At 35.0% G+C, this 20,610-nt stretch overlaps 2 protein-coding genes across 3 annotated transcripts; one reads left to right on the top strand and one right to left on the bottom strand.

Moving 5' to 3' along the window:
- Nucleotides 1-380: 380 nt before the first annotated feature.
- On the bottom strand, nucleotides 381-6,729 carry LOC112050044 (eukaryotic initiation factor 4A). Of its 2 annotated transcripts, XR_002887128.2 has the most exons (8): nucleotides 6,501-6,729; nucleotides 5,675-6,053; nucleotides 5,314-5,528; nucleotides 4,895-5,042; nucleotides 2,795-2,926; nucleotides 1,916-2,139; nucleotides 1,277-1,480; nucleotides 381-833 (listed from the first exon to the last, which is right to left on the bottom strand). XR_002887128.2 is itself a non-coding variant. In XM_024088165.2 (7 exons), the coding sequence occupies exons 1-7, from the start codon at nucleotides 6,521-6,523 to the stop codon at nucleotides 1,336-1,338; spliced, it is 1,266 nt and encodes a 421-aa protein (XP_023943933.1). In that variant the 5' UTR covers nucleotides 6,524-6,729; the 3' UTR covers nucleotides 759-1,335. The 2 variants fall into 2 exon arrangements, 1 of the variants encoding a protein (XP_023943933.1); XM_024088165.2 differs by having other exon boundaries at nucleotides 759-1,480.
- A 1,939-nt stretch (nucleotides 6,730-8,668) lies between these two features.
- On the top strand, nucleotides 8,669-20,609 carry LOC112050049 (profilin). Its single transcript, XM_024088173.2, has 4 exons — nucleotides 8,669-8,884; nucleotides 16,811-16,982; nucleotides 18,904-19,003; nucleotides 19,679-20,609. Exons 1-3 carry the CDS (start codon nucleotides 8,774-8,776, stop codon nucleotides 18,999-19,001), a joined length of 381 nt encoding a protein of 126 aa, XP_023943941.1. The 5' UTR covers nucleotides 8,669-8,773; the 3' UTR covers nucleotides 19,002-19,003; nucleotides 19,679-20,609.
- Nucleotide 20,610: the final 1 nt, after the last annotated feature.

Raw genomic sequence — 20,610 nt, 5'->3', positions numbered from 1 at the left:
TCTTAAGGTTGAATTTGCTCTAAACTTGGGATTCTATTGAATGATGGACTATTTTTAAAGGCCTTTAGGTATAATTTTCCAGTTTTGCAAAAGCAAAATTGGCCAGTTTTTAAGTGAAATTTTGTACATGATTGTGAGTCCTTTTATTTTTAAAGGTTAATGTGCCTTTTCTTTAAAAACGATTGTTAATGTGCCTTTTCTATAAAAACGATTGTTACTTGTTGTCGCCTATTAGGATTTGCTATTTTTGGAAGACTGGTTGGCTTTGGTTATAGCGATTAGGTGTAGCTACCTTCAGAAACGCGTTTGTGTGTTTTATATTCGCTGTACTGTCGCTAATATTGCGGCCAAGGACAACTTGAGAGAAAAATAAAAGACTATTGTATCTGTAGCCTTTATGTAACATTTAGGGCAATTATTATGAATGATAATAGTTATTCGGCTTACTGAAAACTAAGTGGTATACATAAGGTGTTTGAAAATATCAATAGCAACTTTCGGTACCTAATGTACAAACAATTATACTAAGTATATTTCATGTTTAGATAATCTTCATTAGTGTAGTAGTAGTAGTAATAAGTATGTTTTCGCACTTTAAAATAGGAACCTTAATTACCAACTTCGTATATTTCGAAGAAAATTTATTCCAAAAATATAAAATAATAATCGAAATCAACATAAAATCATGTAGAAAATTAATAGCATTATATGGGAACACAGGATTCAAAAAAAGGACCTGTCAAAAAGAAAGTAATGACTTAGAGGAAATTTTGATTTATTATTTCCACATAGTTGTGTCCAAAGTGCGTTTCAACAGCTCAGTTGGTAGATTTCTGCAAACAAAATTTACATATTGAATACAAGGCCCGCGAAATTAAGGTTCCCATCGGGAATGGAGCGCTACAATTTCATTCCAATAACAATACAGACAAGATATTAAATCATATTTATTTACCGTAATACAAAAAACAGTTTACCATATTATGTACAACTGGAAAAAGCTACAATACATTGTTTCCTTCTAGTACTTTTGTGATTGAAATAGCCTCTCCAGTACCCGATGAGACCTCTCCGCAGTCGGAGCGGTCTACGCGGAACGGGGGCCATCCGGCCGGGCCGGTCCTACGCCTATATATATTAAACTTATCAAGATACGACTATTATAGTAGTTATTATTCATTAATTAAATTAAAACCAATATGTCGGTCCAAAAGAAAATGAGTTCCAATAAAAAATCAGCACAGCGGTACTCGGGATCAGCTCCCAATACTCACACCGTTTATATATCGCAATAGAATGCAGGACACAAATTATAAACTGGAATGCACCGGAGCCTTAGATGAGGTTGGCCACGTCGTTGGGCATTTCCGTTATTGTTGTGTGGTAGAAGTCCTCGATGTCCTTCAGCGCTCGCTTGTCCGCTTCAGTGACAAAGTTAATGGCGATTCCCTTACGACCGAAACGGCCACCTCTTCCAATCCTGGAAACAGATTTAGTGTCAAAAATCACAAAAATTATCTTCATTAAGTATTTTTGGAGTAGTTAGCGATCTTCGACAAACAAGATCCTCACAACATTGGCAGAGTGTCTGGACCACTCAATTCTTAAACATTGGCGCTCAATAAGTATGTTATTGTTAGTAATCCGCTATGTACCTCTCAATTTATAATTAGAACTTGCATATTTTGTATTATTATTACATTACTATTGTATATTTTATATTCGGTATACCTTTAAATAAAAATTTGTTATTATTATACCTTTGAATGTAACCAATATTCCTCCAGTTCCGGAGTGGTGATAACAATAGCACAGAGTAGGGTGTTGAACCTATTACCACTCGCCTAAATTCAGCCTTAACTGTTGAGCTATTGGAGCTTAGATCAATTATTGCTAAGTTTAACATATACTTTACCGATGGATGTAATTCTCGCGGTTAGTGGGCAGGTCGTAGTTGATGACGCACGAGACCTGCTGCACGTCGATGCCGCGCGCCAGCAGGTCAGTGGTGATAAGCACGCGCGACGAGCCGGTGCGGAACTGGCGCATGATCACCTCGCGCTCGCGCTGGTCCATATCTCCGTGCATGGCCGACACGGTGAAGTCGCGCTCGTGCATCGACTCCGTGAGCCAGTCCACCTGGAACCAGAATTTTTTTTTTTATTCTCTACAAGTTAGCTCTTGACTACAATCTGACCTGATGGTAAGTGATAATGCAATCTAAGATGGAAGCAGGCTAACTTGCTAGAAGTAGGATGAGGTTAGTCCTTGACTACAATCTCACCAGATGGTAAGTGATGATGCAATCCAAGATGGAAGTGGGCTAACTTGTTAGGAGTAGGATGAAATCCACACTCCTTTCGGTTTCTACAAAACAATATACCAGAACACTAAATAGCTTGGCAGCACGTTTTTGTCAGTAGGGTGGTAACTAACCACGGCTGAAAGCCTCCCACCAGCCAGACCTGGACCAATTAAGAAAACCCAGCCAGGGATCGAACCCAGGTCCTCCGTCTCGTTAATCCACCGCGCATACCACTGCGCCACAGAGGCCGTCAAAAATGCGTCCACACAACCAGTGGCACGCATTATGAAGTGCACACTAGTGCACACAATTATTAAATTAAATGATATCAAGCATGTATACTGTTTGCCATATACAGCGTAGCAAGGTTATTGTTAGGCTTATAAATAGCATAGAGTAGCCTTAATCTTACAGTGAATCACTACAAGGTCATTTTGCTTTTAGTAATAATAAACAGTTAGTTCTCATGTATTAATGAATATATGTTACCTTGCGGCGGGTGTTGCAGAAAATTACAGCCTGAGCAATAGACAATGTGTCGTACAAGTCACAGAGAGTGTCCAACTTCCAATCTTCCAGCTCAATGGAGATGAAGAACTGTTTGATACCCTCCAATGTTAGCTAGAACAGAAAAAGAAACAATATAAGCAATGTTTACTAAATCTCAAACTCACGTCATACAATGTCTGAGTATGCCCGACTAGTTTTGACGCCACCGCAGTACGATATTATTATTATTTTTTTTTTATAAATTAAAGGACCAAATGGATTGGTTGACCCAATGGTAAGTGGAAAACGGTTGCCTACAAACTGAGAAACATTATACTTGGTGCAAGGAATATGTCGTACAAAAGGCCACTATGTATCAAGCTACAATGTAGGTCTTAAGCCTCAAGTGCCTGTAATCATTCCAGCATTAATTCCCGGAACACAGCAATCCTGCTTGGCCGCAGAATAAGCAAGGCTTACTACAAACTGTATACTACTAACACTTTGTCCTTGCATACTTGAAAAACATGGTGAATTTCGAATAATCTACCAAAAGATTAGGCTTGATAAGATTTATAATTTCAATTCAATGAAGTGATCTTTAACTAAGGAGATAAAATATAACGTAGAAAACCCAATGGTTATAATCAGTAATGTAATATTCAATTTATCCAAGGAGAACAATTTTACTTATAGAAATACATTTCCTCATATAATTTTTCATTATTTAGGATATGTAAAATTTATTTTGCAGTCAGTTGGCTTTCTCCAAGGAGATATATCAGATAAATTTGCTCATAATATGTCCTACATCCCTTTTAATGGAACAGAACCTAAGTTTTTATTGTTAAGCTAAATCTACCTGCAGAAATTGCAAAGAAATCACTGATTATTATTGATATATGGTTTGAGATTATCAATAACTTGGCAAACATGTGTGCATAATCAATTATATGTATTATAAAACAAAACCATAATCTAGCTGCATATTATGTCAAATTGCATTCATTCAGCTGTTATATATATTATTTTGAATAAGTAATAAACATCCTAACATTATAAACATTTAAATCATACATGTTATACATAAAAATTAAACACCAATGTATGTTTCTATTTTATGCACTGCCAGTGATTTAACTTATTTTTTTTTATGCTTACACTAGTCAGAAGTTTATATGGTCATAATAAACAACAAATATTTTGAATGTAATGTGCATTATCAATAGTGATATAAAAAAAAAATCAATTAGTTAAAAAGCAGCAGCAGCTATGCACGAGGCACCAACTAGTTTATAAACGTAAGTAGCATTATTAGAATACTAGAAGACACCAAGTTCATCAGCACAAAATTAATTTTTTTTACAAATCCAGCAGTAACCACAGATTTCTCCAGGTCAGAAATTTGCCTATGTTATTCCAGGGTATAATTTATATCTTTATTACTCAGCCAAATTCAATCAACAGTTTTTGTAAGAGTAACAAACACCCATACATACAAACTTTGGCATTTATAGTACATACAATGCTCGCCACAGATCTTTATGTTTGTGAAGTTAGCTGCAGAATGATTAATGCGCAGAATGCACATTCGTGCAAACGCAAACACTCCCCGCCCGCGCCATTTATACCGTTATAGATTTATTGCGCAGTCATTTGTGCTAACTTCACAAACACAAATATTTGTGGCAAGCACTGTATTAGTGGACCCCAGCGTCTTTGTCAAACAACAAAGTTTGGAAGTTGTTTGGAAAACAATGTAAACTTTCAACACCTATTTCACCACTTTAGGATCTTTTTTAAAGTCTTGAATCACGTATATCTTGTATTTTTTTTCAATTTATGAACAATTTTTTAAAACTACAACTCTAAAAATGAAGAGCTTTTCATACAAGTTTTCAACCCCTATTTCATCCCCTTCTATTTTTTTATTTTACCCTATGTTTTGCTCCAAGATCCCATTTACCATTCCCTTTACCAAAATTCATCTTAATCAGTTCAGCCATTTAGCTGTTTAAAAGGTTCCTAACAGACAGACAGACAGACAGACTTACTTTCGCATTTAAAATATTAGTATAGATAGGATGAATGAGTATTCACCTCTTCCTTTTGCACAAGGATGCGAATAGGCTCCCTCATGAAACACCTGGACACCTCCAGCACATCATCTGGCATAGTAGCTGACAGCAGAATGACCTGCACATCCGCAGACAGCATCTTGAATACATCGTGAATTTGATCCTTGAACCTGAAATGTTGAGTTGTGTGTAAGTAAAATGTATAACTCACTAACATTTTCAATATAAATACACAAATTGACCGATTTGGTGTTAATTGAATCAGCTTTAAAAGATTGAGTCAAAAAATAAGTACATGACATTATATTATTGTAAATTTCAAAAGTTATACACAGAAATATACATATATCCCTATAACCCAATAATTTGCATTGAAAGTGTTGCATGTCTAATCTCTAAGGGGTCTATACTATAAAATATGCTGATAATGTTGATACATACCCTCTGGACAACATCTCATCAGCTTCATCAAGCACAAACAACTTGATTGTATTGGCACGGAGAGCGCGGCGAGTTATCATATCGTACACGCGGCCAGGGGTGCCCACTACCACGTGAACACCGCTCTCCAACTGGCGGATATCTTCACGCACGTTAGTACCACCAATACAAGCATGGCATTTGGCATTCAAGTGATCGCCGAGAGCTATCACCACCTAAAATTTAAAGTTATGTTTGTGAGCTGTAACCAGCAAACATCTTCAAATCATTGAATATAAAAACTTCATCATAACTTTCATCATTCATATTTACTTTTGAAACCAATCAATAAAAGTAATCACAAAAAATAATGAAGTGTTACCTTCTGGATCTGTTGGGCCAACTCTCTAGTTGGGGCTAAAATAAGAGCTTGACACTCGCGAACAGTGGTGTCAATTTGCTGTAGAATAGAAATAGAGAAAGTGGCAGTTTTGCCAGTTCCCGACTGGGCTTGAGCTATAACGTCGCGGCCCTGGATGCAAGGCATAATCGCGCGTTGCTGGATGGCCGAAGGCTTTTCAAAACCGTAGGCGTAAATTCCTCTCAAAAGCTCTTCTTTCAGCTTCATGTCATCAAAGCTTTCCACGACCTCATGCCAGTTTGTGTCGAGCGCGCCGCCGGGTTCCAAGCCCGGGGGTCCATCGAAGCTGACTTGATCCTTCGACGGCCCATTTTTAGGATCCTCCGGCCAATCCTCCGATCTGAAAATCAATAATAATACATCACTTCTAATAATATATGTAGAACCATGTTAGTGCGCCATCGCAAGTTACACCTAATGAATAGGCAAAAATCATTAGAGTACAACTGTCAAATGACATTTCGTTGAATAAGCTATACGCCCTTTGTTGAAATCATTAAAAGTATGTCAGAAATTAAATTACAAACTCTATATTAACTAATGCAAAGGTTACGGTCATAAAGTTTAAAATACATTAGCAAAACACGTGCACAAAGCCGGACTAGGAATACTATTCTTCCAGCGCCATGTTGGCAATCCGAGATCGTGCAGAATATACAGTATTTAATGAAATGGCTTGAAAACCACTATTACGGAAAATTATATACAAATTTGATCAATAACACGTAATTTCTTTCATAAACTTCAATTAAACACAAGGCTTATTAACACAAAAAACGTAACTTACCTTCTTTCAGGTGAATAAGACATGTTCCAATCGCGGTAGCTGAACGGAAAAGAACTAGCAAGGTCAAGTTAAGTTTAGCAAAAGCTTTTTTTATTAGAACAAGAAATATTTAATTAATGTACGTGACTGTATTATATGAATTTTAAAATAATATAACAAAATTATTAAGCACTTCAAATTTAACTAGGATCCTTTTGAACACGAAGATGAGTAATACTAAAATTATTGGAAATAAAACGACGGCTTACGGAAGTAGAAGCCGCAGCTCTGGAACAGAGTATATTATAGATTATTGTACAGATTATATAATATTGTCTATAAACTTCAAGAAATTAAAGTTGAACGCGGCTATATGGCTACGTTTCACTTGGCAATCAGAACGTCCATACACCAAAATACTCATAGAACCGTTCCATAATCCATACTAATATTATAAATGCGAACGTAAGTATGTCTGTCTATCTGTTACCTTTTCATGGCTAAACGGCTGGACCGAGCGATAGCGATAGCAATAATAGAATAGAATAGAAAACCAAACCCCCTTTATGATTCCGAAGAACCCAGAAAGACGGTCGACATGAATTAACTAGCTAAATCTGAGTAGGTGCCGATAGCTCCCTACGGAACCACTACTGCGTCACCGAGCGCAAGAGCATCGCCTGATGAGACCCGAAGGCTGAAAGAAAGATAGGGGACGGAACGACTCTCCAAGGGCGTTTCCCATGAGACTCGGACCTCGGCTTAGAGGGCCATTCGGGAGGGGGTAACCGTGACCTGAGTGAATCAGGACGTATAATTCTATGTAAGTAATCCAATTGATTTGTATTTTGGAACAGCACAGAACGTCATTATAATTATTTTCTAATTTTTCCCATACAAAAACCTGCTATAAATTAACCATTTATAAACGCCACTTTGACAGTTGCCATCCCTATTATCCTGACAAATATTGTGAATCTACCCTTTGTTAAACATTGGTTATCTTATTTTTTTAATCCAGATCTGAGTTTGCTAAATATAGTATTCTAATTTACTTGCGAAATAGAGTTTATGATTGCAACGCTAGCAAGCATATGGAACGGGAAAAGCTACTGGAACGTAGCTTATAAAGATCGCTACAGCAAATAAATATTTAAATATTTATTTGTTGTAGCGACTAATAAAACTACAACTAATAAATATTTAAATATGTATTTGTTGTTACAGTATACATCGTTTATTTTTTACATTCGCAAACATTATCAATTTATGAATTGTAACGCTTGCAACCGACGATCAAGTCGACTGCACTGCCAGAAACGCGCGTAGAGATATGGGCAGTAAAAAATAAGAAAAATATTGTTTTTTTTTGTAGAGTTGTGTATTAATTAATTAAAAATATTAAAAGTGAAATTTAAAAATATTTAAATTGGTACATTATGTTTAAGAATATCTATGTAAATAAAAATGGATCTTCGAAATGTATGTAATTGGATATTTCTGGGTTTTATGTATTCGTTATTGTTAGAACAAGATTTGTGTTATATAAAAATGACAATAAATAAAAGAAGTCTAAAAATAACACTGTACTCCTATCCTATACAAACGATTCGTAATAGTAGCGGGGTGGGTAGGATTTTTAAGGGTAGGGAAGAGGTCCGGTAGTGGTGGGTAGAGTAGGAGTAGGGTAGGGTAGGGTAGGTGTTGGATGGGAGTAGTGTAGGAGTAGGATAGGAGTAGTGTAGTGTAGGGTACATGTTGGATGGGAGTAGGGTAGGGTACGGAAGGTGTAGGATGGGAGTAGGGTAGGGTAGGGGTAGAGAAGAAGTGCACATAGATTAAAGTGAAGCTGGACCGGGTCCGCTTTTTATAGTATATAAATCCATGCTAAAATTGTAAATGTGTAAGTAACTCTGTAAATAATAACGTTACGTTAGTAAGAGGTGTTATAAATGTACTCCTGGAAAAAACTTCTCTACTTTTTATGTTGCAATCGGCATGATGTCATGCACATCGCGACCAACACGCAATCAGTTTTATCGGACGTTAAGCCGTTAGTGCTGCAGGCATGTGAGATTACTTGATCGTCAGCAGCTGACATAAGTTAAGTTAGAAATTATAATGAACGCATTGTAAAGATCTGAAGGTTGGTAGCATTGAACTTCCTGTCGTGTTGAGTGCGCTGCCATTTTGAAACGGCAGTGCTTTTTGTTCGTGTGGAGCGTTAGCTCGTTGCGAGGTCTAGATTGTGGTTTAGAAAAGTTTAGTTTTAATTTATAAAGAACTCAATCAAAATGAGCTGGCAAGATTATGTCGATAAACAGTTAATTGCATCCAGATGTGTTTCTAAAGCTGCGATTGCCGGTCACGACGGAAATGTCTGGGCCAAGTCGGAAGGCTTCGATGTAAGTTTCTTGTTATATAAATAAGTGGCTAGTGAAATTACTCAAATTTTTCTTTGTGGAACTGAGTTTATGTGTGGTTCTTTGTGCTAAGTGCCCTAGAGGTTGAATTATGGATGGATGACGAATCCGGCAAGTTGACAAGATGGCGACATGTGCTAGCAATCTTGCTGAGATTGGATTCGAATTAAGCCCTTTTACGTGTTAATTAATCTGTTTAGGGTCAATTGCAAAAAACGTTATCAGGACTTCTGAGAAATTGGACAACTATAATGGAACATAAGCTTTGTATTTGACTGTTGATAAGAATTGCCGGCCGGTACTTGGTCACGGTCACACGTCGCCGACGCCTTTGACAGATATATTCCTAAAATATTTCACTATTAAATACACCACCCAGCCATTCTTACGATATCTAGCTCTAAAGTATCTCTTGATATTAATAGGAATGAATTTCGTCTGTTATCCTATGACTCATCACTAAAATTCAAATTGAAGTGAAATTATTGATTTTTTCGTTAAGCCCCAATCCCTGAATGTAATTGATGTTAATTTAAAGTATCAGTGACAAATCTGTAGCCAGTACACTAAATAATATTTAATCTACATAAGCAATAAATTAATAAATTTGACAAATTTGACGGCCTCCGTGGCGCAGTGGTATGCGCGGTGGATTTACAAAACGGAGGTCCTGGGTTCGATCCCCGGCTGGGCAGATTGAGATTTTCTTAATTTGTCCAGGTCTGTCGGCCGTGGCTAGTTACCACCCTATCGGCAAAGACGTACCGCCAAGCGATTTAGCGTTCCGGTACGATGCCGTGTAGAAACCGAAAGGGGTGTGGATTTTCATCCTCCTCCTAACAAGTTAGCCCGCTTCCATCTTAGACTGCATCATCACTTACCATCAGGTGAGATTGTAGTCAAGGGCTAACTTGTAAAGAATAAATAAATAATAATAAAATATTAGTTTTTTGAAAGATGATTTATAAGAAATTCCCATTCTCTTCTAAATAAAGGGATAAAACATAAATCATATTAGATAAAATGTGGCTTTCTAATGGTGTTTTTTTTATTTTAAATAATCGAAAAATCTAATGTTACATCTATAGAATGGACTAGCAGATATTTACGTTTTTGTCATTGTGATAGTCAGTTAAAGTTAGCAGTTCCTGTATATTTTACATTTTGAAGATAGTCAATGTACCAAGACTCAAAAACACTTCAACACCTTACCTACCCATAGGTGTGATGTGATATCTTGAAAATTCCTAAATCTCATATTTTACATTCAATTGTTATACTATTTACCATTTTTTAGTAATAAAATATTTTAGAAAGGAGATAAAGTTTGGTGCATACTTTAATTTTTGTAATTAAAAATAAGCTAATTAACCAACTTCATAAAAGGAGGAAATTTTCAATTTTAAGCATATGTTCTTTTTTTTATTTAATGTTTGTTACCTCATAGCTTTGTCATTCATTAACCAATTTTATAAATATTTTTTTCTTTGATAAGAGTTTACTTCCATAATTTAATTTTCATGAAAATTGGTCAAGAAATTTTGTGTTAAAATCAAAACAACTGAAATATGTCTTTGATGTTAGTTAAATTAAATAAAAAATAAAAATAAAATAAAATAAAAATAGCCTTTATTCTCTGATTGCTGAATACATACAATATACTTTTTTTTTTTTTTTTTTTTTTTTTTTTTATATAAATAAATATACTTGAACAATACACATCACTATCTAGCCCCAAAGTAAGCATACAGAGTAGCTTGTGTTATGGGTGCTAGGATAGTTGATATTATAATATTAATATACAATTATATACTACATATAAATACTTACATACTTACTTAAATGTATAAATACACACAGACACTGGAAAACACCCATGCTCATCACACAAATATTTTCCAGTTGTGGGAATCGAACCCACGGCCGTGGATGCAGAAAGCAGGGTCACTACCCACTGCGCCACGCGGCCGTCATACTTAATACTATTATTTAATTTATATACTATAGCAATCAGGTTGTCCTTCGACATAGGCCTCCTCCAGACTTTTCCACTCTACTCGATCTCTGGCCTTTCCTCGCCATCCTTTCGGCAGGTCATCCTCCCATCTCTTATGTGGTCGCCCTTGCCTCCTTTTCCCATCTCTGGGGTACCACTGCATTAGTTAAATTATTATATTAAAAAGATTATATTTTACATTTTTATTTAAAATAATCTATTTATTTAATAATTACTTACAATATTTCAAATAACTGTCTTGTGATTACCAAAGTAATTTCTTTATATGAAGAACTAGTAGACGCCAGCGACTTCGTCCACCCTTAGACCTCCTTAATCTGGCACTGTCGCAACATCTGTTCTTATTGGACATCTACTAACTATAAACTAATAAACTGCCAAATTTCATCTTTGTATGTCGAGTGGATTTCGAGATCTCGTGATCCTTAAATATTTATATACTATTAAGATTAAGATGTATAGAATTTATTAGACATACCTTGTTTTTACAGGACTTTGTTATTGGATAACTCTTTTCCTTTGACCAATGTTGATATAAAAATTTATAATATTGGTAAAAGACATATTTAATATTTTTAATGAATAAGCAAAGGACATGTCGCTAAATGGGCCTTTATAATTTATAAGCAGTTTGATAGTATTTTTTATGGATAGAAGACACTAATTGTTGCTTAAAAAACAATTTTCAGAATTTCTGGAACCAGCATTTATTAAATATTTTTTTTGTTTTGCTCCTTTATATTCAATTTAAACATATACAATACAGTAAAAGTGTTCATAAGAGCCAATAAAAATAACTGGAATTTAATTCATTAATTCATATCCCTGTAAGCTGTCAATAAGACACCAGTTAAAAAGAAATATTTCATTAATAAAAAAAATGTGGGGTTCCAAAAAATTTTAATTTTAAGTTTTAAGCCCTATATTTTATGTTCTTTTAAGATAAAAATAAATTGTTCTGCTTAGTTGGCACTCGGAATAAAGGCCCATCCTCCATACAAAATTGGGACATGTCATTTATTTTGATAATCATAAATTTTATTAATTAAAATAATGTCTTCTAAAGTTTTAAATATGTTTGTTTTAGTCTGAAGTTAAAATGAGGAAATACTTATCAAATCTGTAAGTAAACCAAAGCTAGAAACAAGTTTATCTGATTTTTTTACTTCTGTTTCATACAATGATAGTGTCTTGAATGACCTTGAACTTGCATTAGAGTTACAATCAACTGTTGCCCTTGACTTCTATCTCACACTATTTCTGATAACTTGTGAGGTTAAGATCCTATTTGAGGTTTGGTTGATGTTACAGTATTATTTGAATTTACTAATAGATAAATTGCACACAATTATTGTTCATTGAAAGTGAGATTCTGCTCTTCTTTTTCATTACCATTTCTTTAAATCTGTTCTAGACAATGATAATTTTATACTATAGATTGGTTACGTCTCTACAAAATCACTACCAAAAGTGATACACTTAATAGACTACAACACTGAGCACACACAATAACATGCACAGTTTTGTAGTTTTTACACTTCCTGAACACAACAGGACATTGTATTTATTATTTATTTGTTTAAATAATGTTCATTGTGTACCACAACTAACATTGAGTTGTGTATAAATTTCCTCTTTTGAGTGCCTCATTTTTCATGTGCTAGTATATGCATCTATTTATTAAGTAACACATTTAACAGTATTTAATATTGTTGGTTCTAGATAAAAAAATTATAGCTTATGTGGGCAAATAGTGATAGACAAACTAAACCTGGTGAACCTAAAAATGATTTGACTTTTTCTTCTTTGGACAAAATGCCTAAATTTTCTGTAGGAACATATCATAAAAAATGCTTAGATTTTGTGACTGGACTAATGTCTAATGACTTTCTGGCATACACAGAGAGTGTCATACAGTCTTTTAAGTATACCACAGAAAGGCTCAAGTTCTATCTGTGATATCCTAGTGCCTAGTTTTGGAAGTTGGCCTCCTTTTGACTGCCATTCCTATCTGGAACCCAATGAAGGATAACCTGATTATTGTTACAAGTCTAGAGGTAATAATCTCAGGAGGACAAGGCTGAAAGAACCACTTGGCTGTCAGAATGTATATTAATTGTTCTGTTTACATGGTAGTTTTGCAGCAAAGAATCAATAATGGCATACACCTCTGCCTGGAAGATGGAGGTTTAAATTCTTAGCTGCCAGTGATTGTTCATCCTGAACTTCTCTTCCACAGCCTACTTTTTTGCCTGACTCGTCTTATCAGTGTAGCACTTGAGGCTTCTTGGCTTCCAAGTTATTTCATTGTTTAGCCACCTGCTCCGTTTGGAAATCTCAATGCTGTAGTACCTCTGGATATAGCAGATCCTACTTTCATAGTATTTGATGGCATCCCCAGATCGTCAAGTACTGAGTTTTGTGGCTTCCTCATGATTTGTGAGAGCCAGTTTCCTACTTTCTGGCATATCACTCTGGACATGGGCACTCTTGCCTCCTTTTCCAAGTAAGGAAACTGTGGTGGGAGGTTGAGTAGTGCATTGAGAGTTATTAAGCTAAGCTTATTTTGAGTATTTTTTTTGCACCGTTTTTATAATTGGCCTCACAACAGCAGTGTAGAGGGTTATTTAGATAGATGCCAAAGGCTGACTTTTTCCTCTTGAGTGTCTCATCATGAGAGTATATGTGATATTTAATTTCTTAAAATGCCTGGATAAGTTGGGCCCCGGACCAGATTCGAACCTATGCCCTCTGAATTGAAAGCAGAGATTGTATTCACTGTACTATCACAGCTCAGCAGAAATATACTATGGTTATAATGTAATTTAAATTAAATATTTTATCTCAACTCAAACTAGCCCAAACAAATTAGTAACTTGCCCACCATACTACAATGAGTAGTAATGGTAGATTCAAGTTCCAATTCCACACATAAAAGGAGGCAGGTCTTGTGCTGGCTGATTGTTAAAAGTGTTTAAATATGTAGTAAGTAGGTATCACTAAAAGGCAACAAAAACACTAGGAAGCATTTTAGTTAGTAATTAGTCTAGGTTGATGCGTGTAGTGAGTAAGGTAGGTAGTTATTTACTTTGTATGTGACCTACATTTTTATTGTCTATCCACTTTATGGAAATTTACAATAATGTTTAGAAGATAAAGGAAATAGTAAACTGCCTATTGATATACCTACTGTTATTAATGGCCAGCCACTAACCTTATGCTTATCAACACTCTAAAGAGGTTATAGATATTTATGTAGGTGTGTCATACAATTATCTAAGAAATAATGACAATTACAACAAAAAAACTGTTTCATATTGATACCATTTATTGGTATCATTGTAGAAGTATGATAGTGATGTTGCATACCAGTTCTTGAAACGTGTTGATTCATTTGATCACTAAGACCAGGTACTACTTGTTGTTTAAAGAAATAAACTACCTACGTCATATTATTTATTTTATAAATTATATACACACTCCTATGTATTAATATCTATCTATACACACTACTATGTATTAATAACTATCAGAAGTTCGTCAGCGTGATATTTAGTTTGTCACAAATTCCAGGGGATCCAAGGATTTTTCTGGGATAAAAATCTTCTACTGAAAATTATATTAAAATAGGTACAGTTCCAGAAAAAAGCCAGGACAAACACTAAATTAAAAAATTACCTACTACTTTATAAGCACTTGATAAAACACATATATTTTAAAATCAGAGACTTCAATTTTATTTTTAGGCATTGAGGTACTTGAAATATGCTTACTTATACTGCAATAAGTAAGAGTATAAATATAGTAACTGTACTTTGAATAAAATTATCAAAATGTATAATAAAAAATGTAGGCATGTAAGGCAATAAAACCGATTTTGAAAATCTTTGTCTGTCTGTTCACACAAATCTCTGAATTAGAGGCGTATGGTTGCGAAGTTTAAGAAAATGGTATCCCAGTCAGGTATTACCTAATACATTGTTATGTTCAAATGTCAGAGTGGATTCTTATTCAGCCATATTCGATGTAGACCACCAATCAGGTCATAACAACCTGAAACTTCATAATATGTATGAATTTTTAATAATTATACAAAGTAGTGCAAACTGATTAAATGCTTGAAATACCTAAGACAGGGGTTAGTTCATGTAGTTAACTATTATCTGTTTTATTATTTTTGTTTTAGAATGTTTATCAATATATATTATAAAGCAGCTATACTGTCCTTAAAAAAGATTTATTTTAGTAATACATTTAATAACCTATGTATTTTTTTTAGATTTAGCGATATTGTTAAATTACAATATCGCTAAATCTAAAACAGTAGTAGTACCATGGTTAATTTACTAATATTTCAAATCTACAAATCTTCAATTTTACTATTGATGAAAATACAACCAAAACAGCTATGAAGTTGTTATGAAATGTCCGCTTATTGAGTTATGGTTCTAAAAAATGTACTCATAAAATGATAACTTTTAGTTTAGGCGATTTTTGTTTCACATTACATATTGCACCATTGAGTTAAGTTCTAGATAACAGTATAAAAGTAATATTTTTATTGTATAAACAATAAATATAAAAAGGTGAAAAAATTACAGCATTTTTAAAATTTTTACAACCCTATTATTTTGTTTACATCAAGTCTAAACCAAATTAGGCTCTAGTATAGGTATATTATATCAGTTTTGAATGTTGTCGGTAATTTGCGTCATTTAGATATCAGTATGATTAATGGAGAATTCATAGCTTATTTGTGTTTCGGGTGTAAAATATGTTCTTCTTTGCATTGACCAAAATATCATGTAAGTAGGATCAGTAGGTTACCGGACAGTTACAGGATAAAACGCAAATCATCGAAATCCGTCCAGTGAACTTTGCGTGAAAGAACAATAACATCCATACATCCTGATGAACTTTCGTGTAGAAGAAGAAAGGCAGAATGTACCATGCAAATTGCTGATTAGGTAATAGGTATGCTCCCTAGGGGTCAACCCACCACCTCCCATGGCCCTTTCAACCTCTCGGTAATTCGGGCCGAATCGAGGGAGGGCGAACCCGGTACTTGCTCTTTGCGTGTTCCCGGGACGCCTTCTTGACTCCCTACAAGTTATTTTCTCTTTTCACTCCTTGTCCCTTGATACTCACTCTCCCCCTTCTGGGGCTGGACGACACACGACGTTGAGATCCGCTTGCCCGCCGCGGTCCATGCATCACCTTCGACCGGTGGTCAACGGTCCCTAGGGGAGGGGAGAATAAGCAAACCTATAGCCTATGTCACTCAAGAGTCAGGGCATCATGTACCAAAATAATTACAGACTGGGTTAAGTCTGGCCGCTTAGTGATTGCGTTTCTGACATGCCGTGATCGAATGGGACAAACACATAAAATTACAATTGCCTCTTTATTTTTGTCTCATCACTACAAAACAAACTGTTGGCATAACCAAAAACCAACAGCGCAATTCAACAACCTTGTATGGCCAGTTCGAATTTGCATCGCCCATTCGACCTGTCAGGAACGCAACCTCTGACTGGCCAGACTTTAGTTCCGGAGATTCATTAACAACCCATATTCGGCTCATTGATGAGCACGAGCCTCCACTCCGGATGATGAGGGTGTGGCCTTAGTCCACCACACTGGCCCAATGCGGATTGGCGGACGGCGGCGGTTTCCTCACGATGTTTTCCTTAACCAAGTGAGACATGTGATACTTAATTTCTTAAAATGCACACAACTGAAAAGTTGGAGGTGCCCCGGGCTGAATTCAAACCTACGCCCTACGAATCGAATCCACTGGACTTTCACGTTTCAGAGATAGCGCGTTTAAACAAACGGAACTCCTACACTTTATAATATTTTATCTTCATTGTGGCATGTATTGTCAACAGATATTAAAAGACGAAGTGGGGAAGATAGTCGCCGGTTTCCAAAATGAATCACTACTCACGAGTGGCGGTGTCACGATAGCGGGCACGCGGTACATCTACCTCAGCGGCACAGATCGCATCATACGCGCAAAACTCGGCAAGGTCGGCGTGCACTGCATGAAGACACAACAAGGTAATTCTTACTTACTACACGTAATAGTCTAGTGAAATAGGGTTTATAGCTCGGAACCCGGTTGTAGTGAATGGATTTTAATGATTTTTATAGGGTTCCGTAGTTCACAAGGAACCCTTATAGTTTCGCCATGTCCGTCTATCCGTCCGCGGCTTAGCGCAGAGACTATTACTACTAGATAGCTGTAATTAAGCTTGAGAATTAACATTAAAAATGTGAACAAAGTAGTAAAATAAAATCTTGAAAAATGATTTTTTTTTAGTTTAGGTACCTCCCCCACATGTAAAGTGGGGATGAATTTCTTTTTACTTGTTTATCTCATGGTGTGGGGTATCTTGTCTTTGAAAGGGGATTTGTCTTTGATTAGGGGTCTTCTCTAATTTTCGAAAAACGGTATATATCTTTCCTAATTTCGTTCTGAATAGCTAAAATATGGAGTTAAAAATAATTAGGGGTTTATTATTAATTGGGTTTTTTTTTTTTGGTATGCTTATGGTGTTAAAAACATTGAAGTCCACACACTGAATATGTTCCGTCATTCTCTATGAAAATGGAAAATACAATAAATAGTTAGTGTATATTAATTTACTGCTGGTCTAGCATCATTGCCAAGATATTAGTCGTAGACCTACATTTAAATCACATAGCAATGTCTATAATTAATAAGAATAATTATTTAAAAATCACTTATTTCATATAAAAAAAAATATGATTTATATCCACAGAAAATGGATTCTCGCACAAAATATGAATTACATCTGTGTAATAAAGGAAATTAGAATTTATAATCGTGTGCATAGAGCGTTAAGTTCTCTCTCAGTTTGTTAATTGACCCAAATTTGAGCTAAACACGCAAATAAATTTAGATTTAATTATTATTTTAAACAATTTTTCCAATTAGTGAGGCTAAAGTAGGCCGCATTATTAATAAAATAATTGGCAATAATTTCAAACTATGATTTTGCCAAGAAAGTGACAATTTTAACTAACTGACGACTTTATTATTATATGTTACAAATACTGTAAAGTACCTTTTAATACTCCTCTAAAATATCCTTTAAACCTTTACTTTGTTCTTGGATTTTTCACACATCTGATTACCATAAAAGATCAAGTTGCTATTTTACTACTTGCTGTATTCTATTCGCTTGGTTACTTTCAGAAAATTAAAGCTACTGAACTAGTTTTATATATGGTTTTCTTTTAAACACGGGTTCTCTCGAACTTTTATGTTTTCAAATTTTACCAAATATCTTTTGTTTTATGGAACCCCATATCAAATTATTACAAATCGAAGGACTGTTCTACTGTTGCGTGGAACCCACTTTGGGATTTGCTGCCATAGAATCGAAAGTTCCAAATAATTTTTCATTTCTTATTGAATTTGTCATCAACATGCAACATTATGTATGCAAAGAGGCTCAGTTAGTTGACTTTATCCTTTGAAGGACACTAAGCCCTCATTCGCACGAGAGTTTTTTATCAGATGTTAAAAAGCGTTCAAATACCACAAAGACATTCCTAAGTATATGTTTACAGGACAGCGTTTTTAAAACACGTTTTTTTTGTGAGCAGTGTTGCATTATAATTTTGGGCGTTGGAAATAGTCCTTCATTTAACTTCATCCTATACCTATTTGAAAGTTTTTTCAAAGTCTCGTTCGAATGAGAGCTTAGAGAATAATCCAACAATACATAAATAAATCTGCAATAAATTGTAGTATTAATAAAATGAAAAAAAAAAAAAAATAATACTCTGCGCTTTACTATCGATAACTGTGACAAAGTATTAATTCTCTAATGTCACTAAATCTCTAAATTGCAATTTGTCTGCCATCCAAGACTAATATTTTTGGCATATAATAGACCATAATTACTTGCGTATATATTTCGTTTTTTTAATAGAAATGATATTGTTTCAGCCGTCGTAATTTCTCTCTATGAAGAACCGATCCAACCCCAACAAGCTGCATCAGTAGTGGAGAAGTTAGGAGACTATTTAATTACCTGTGGTTATTAAAGGTGAGTTGATATTGTTGACATTCATATTCCTTGCCGGGCGTAAAATTCCGATTTAAATCGTGTAGAAAATCACTATGCTTGCGAAGCGATAAGAGGGTCATATGTCAGCTGATAGCAACACTATTCAATCAATTATTAAGTGTACAAACAAATGAGTCATTACTGTAAATTACTTTAATATTTTATTTGGTGTGGCCATAATGGTCCACATAACATTTTATGCTATAGGATTACAGATTTGATAACTAACTGTTTTTATTTTTAAAAATAATCACCAAACAATGCATCCTAAAATATAAGGGCATTCAAGTTTCGTTGAGTATTTTGTTGCTATTTGAAAGTTTTTTTGGTTAGTAGGTATGTGAATTGTAAAATGTATTCAGAAATTAATTTTGAATAGACAAATTAGTAGGTTGAATGAAATCCCAGCAGGTTTCAAACTGATGCGTAACCGTAGCATATTTATAATATATCACGATTTTTAGGTACTCTGAGTTGTAGTCATATAATCATCATCATAAACAGCCGGACTAAATGGACGTCTATTGCTAGACATAGGCCTCTTGCATGGACTTCTGAACAAAACGGTCTCGAACCGCCAGCATCCAGCGGCTCCCTGTAGTTTATTTATATTCCAATGGATTACAGTAAAAAGTTGTTTTTCTCCTTTTGCAGATCGAAACGCGCCGTGATCTAAGAATACTATAAGATAATATTTTTTCCACAGGGAAATAAGTAACTGCATTTTGTATATTCTATAAAAGTGATAAGGACCGTCATTTGTTTTGATATTTGATAAATTATGGCGCCATCAGTGTCTGATGCGTTTAGCGGCCACTTGGCGACGCAATTACTTTGCGGATATTGGATTTTTTATACGCTCACCTGCTCCACGGAGTAATTGTCTCTGCAGGATGGCATTTATTTGTATTTGGAAATTTTTGCTTTCGTCGACCTAACGCGCGGCGAGGCTATGTACGGCCTCGCGGAGAGGTCTCAAAGCATGGTGTATAGAGATTTTTTTTAGATTTCTTTTCAAGCAGTCTGATAATAATCTTATCTTTACATCTCGCTTAAAACTTAAAAATCCAAGTAATTCACTGTGGTTACGAGAATTTTATATTATATTTATGAAATCGTAAAACCTCGAGCGAAACATACCAGACGCTTGAAATGAAATTATAATAACCACGTAATGAAATTACTGTAACGATATATATGTAATTACAAATAGGCATTTGTGTAAGGGCTTGTTACGAATTGAAAGACACTGTAACCCAAGATGCATGTGACAATTTGAATTGAAAATCTCTAGTCGCACTGGAACCATCGTGTGAGAACTGTCGTTCGCTATGCTTCCCTTTTCATTGTGCTGCCTGTAACCTTGTGTAGTGAATAATAAACATTTGCATTCTGTTCAATACTATCTCTTGTCTGCAGAAACTAGAAGCGCTCAATTATAATCCTGTATCCTCAATACAAGGCTTACAGTAATCGAAGGGTGCATATTGTTTATATTTGATATTACTACTATAGCTTTGTACATTGTTTCTGATAAGCGATGGGAACTGTGTCTATCTAATAATAAAATGATTTGTATTATAAAC

This window comes from Bicyclus anynana, chromosome 3 (genome assembly GCF_947172395.1).
Source record: "Bicyclus anynana chromosome 3, ilBicAnyn1.1, whole genome shotgun sequence".
In the NCBI taxonomy this organism is placed as follows: domain Eukaryota; kingdom Metazoa; phylum Arthropoda; class Insecta; order Lepidoptera; family Nymphalidae; genus Bicyclus; species Bicyclus anynana.
This window is presented reverse-complemented; position numbering and strand designations above follow the sequence as displayed.

Bases quoted from the DNA above. Each gene is read 5' to 3' on its own strand.
- LOC112050044 (XM_024088165.2), bottom strand. From the start codon at position 6,523: ATGTCTTATTCACCTGAAAGAAG. The intron at 5,529-5,674 runs GTAACACTTCAT...TTTAAATTTTAG, and splicing joins TGGCCCAACAGATCCAGAAG to GTGGTGATAGCTCTCGGCGA. The intron at 5,043-5,313 runs GTATGTATCAAC...TCAACATTTCAG, and splicing joins GATGAGATGTTGTCCAGAGG to GTTCAAGGATCAAATTCACG.
- LOC112050049 (XM_024088173.2), top strand. From the start codon at position 8,774: ATGAGCTGGCAAGATTATGTCGATAAACAGTTAATTGCATCCAGATGT. The intron at 8,885-16,810 runs GTAAGTTTCTTG...TATTGTCAACAG, and splicing joins CCAAGTCGGAAGGCTTCGAT to ATATTAAAAGACGAAGTGGG. The intron at 16,983-18,903 runs GTAATTCTTACT...ATATTGTTTCAG, and splicing joins CTGCATGAAGACACAACAAG to CCGTCGTAATTTCTCTCTAT.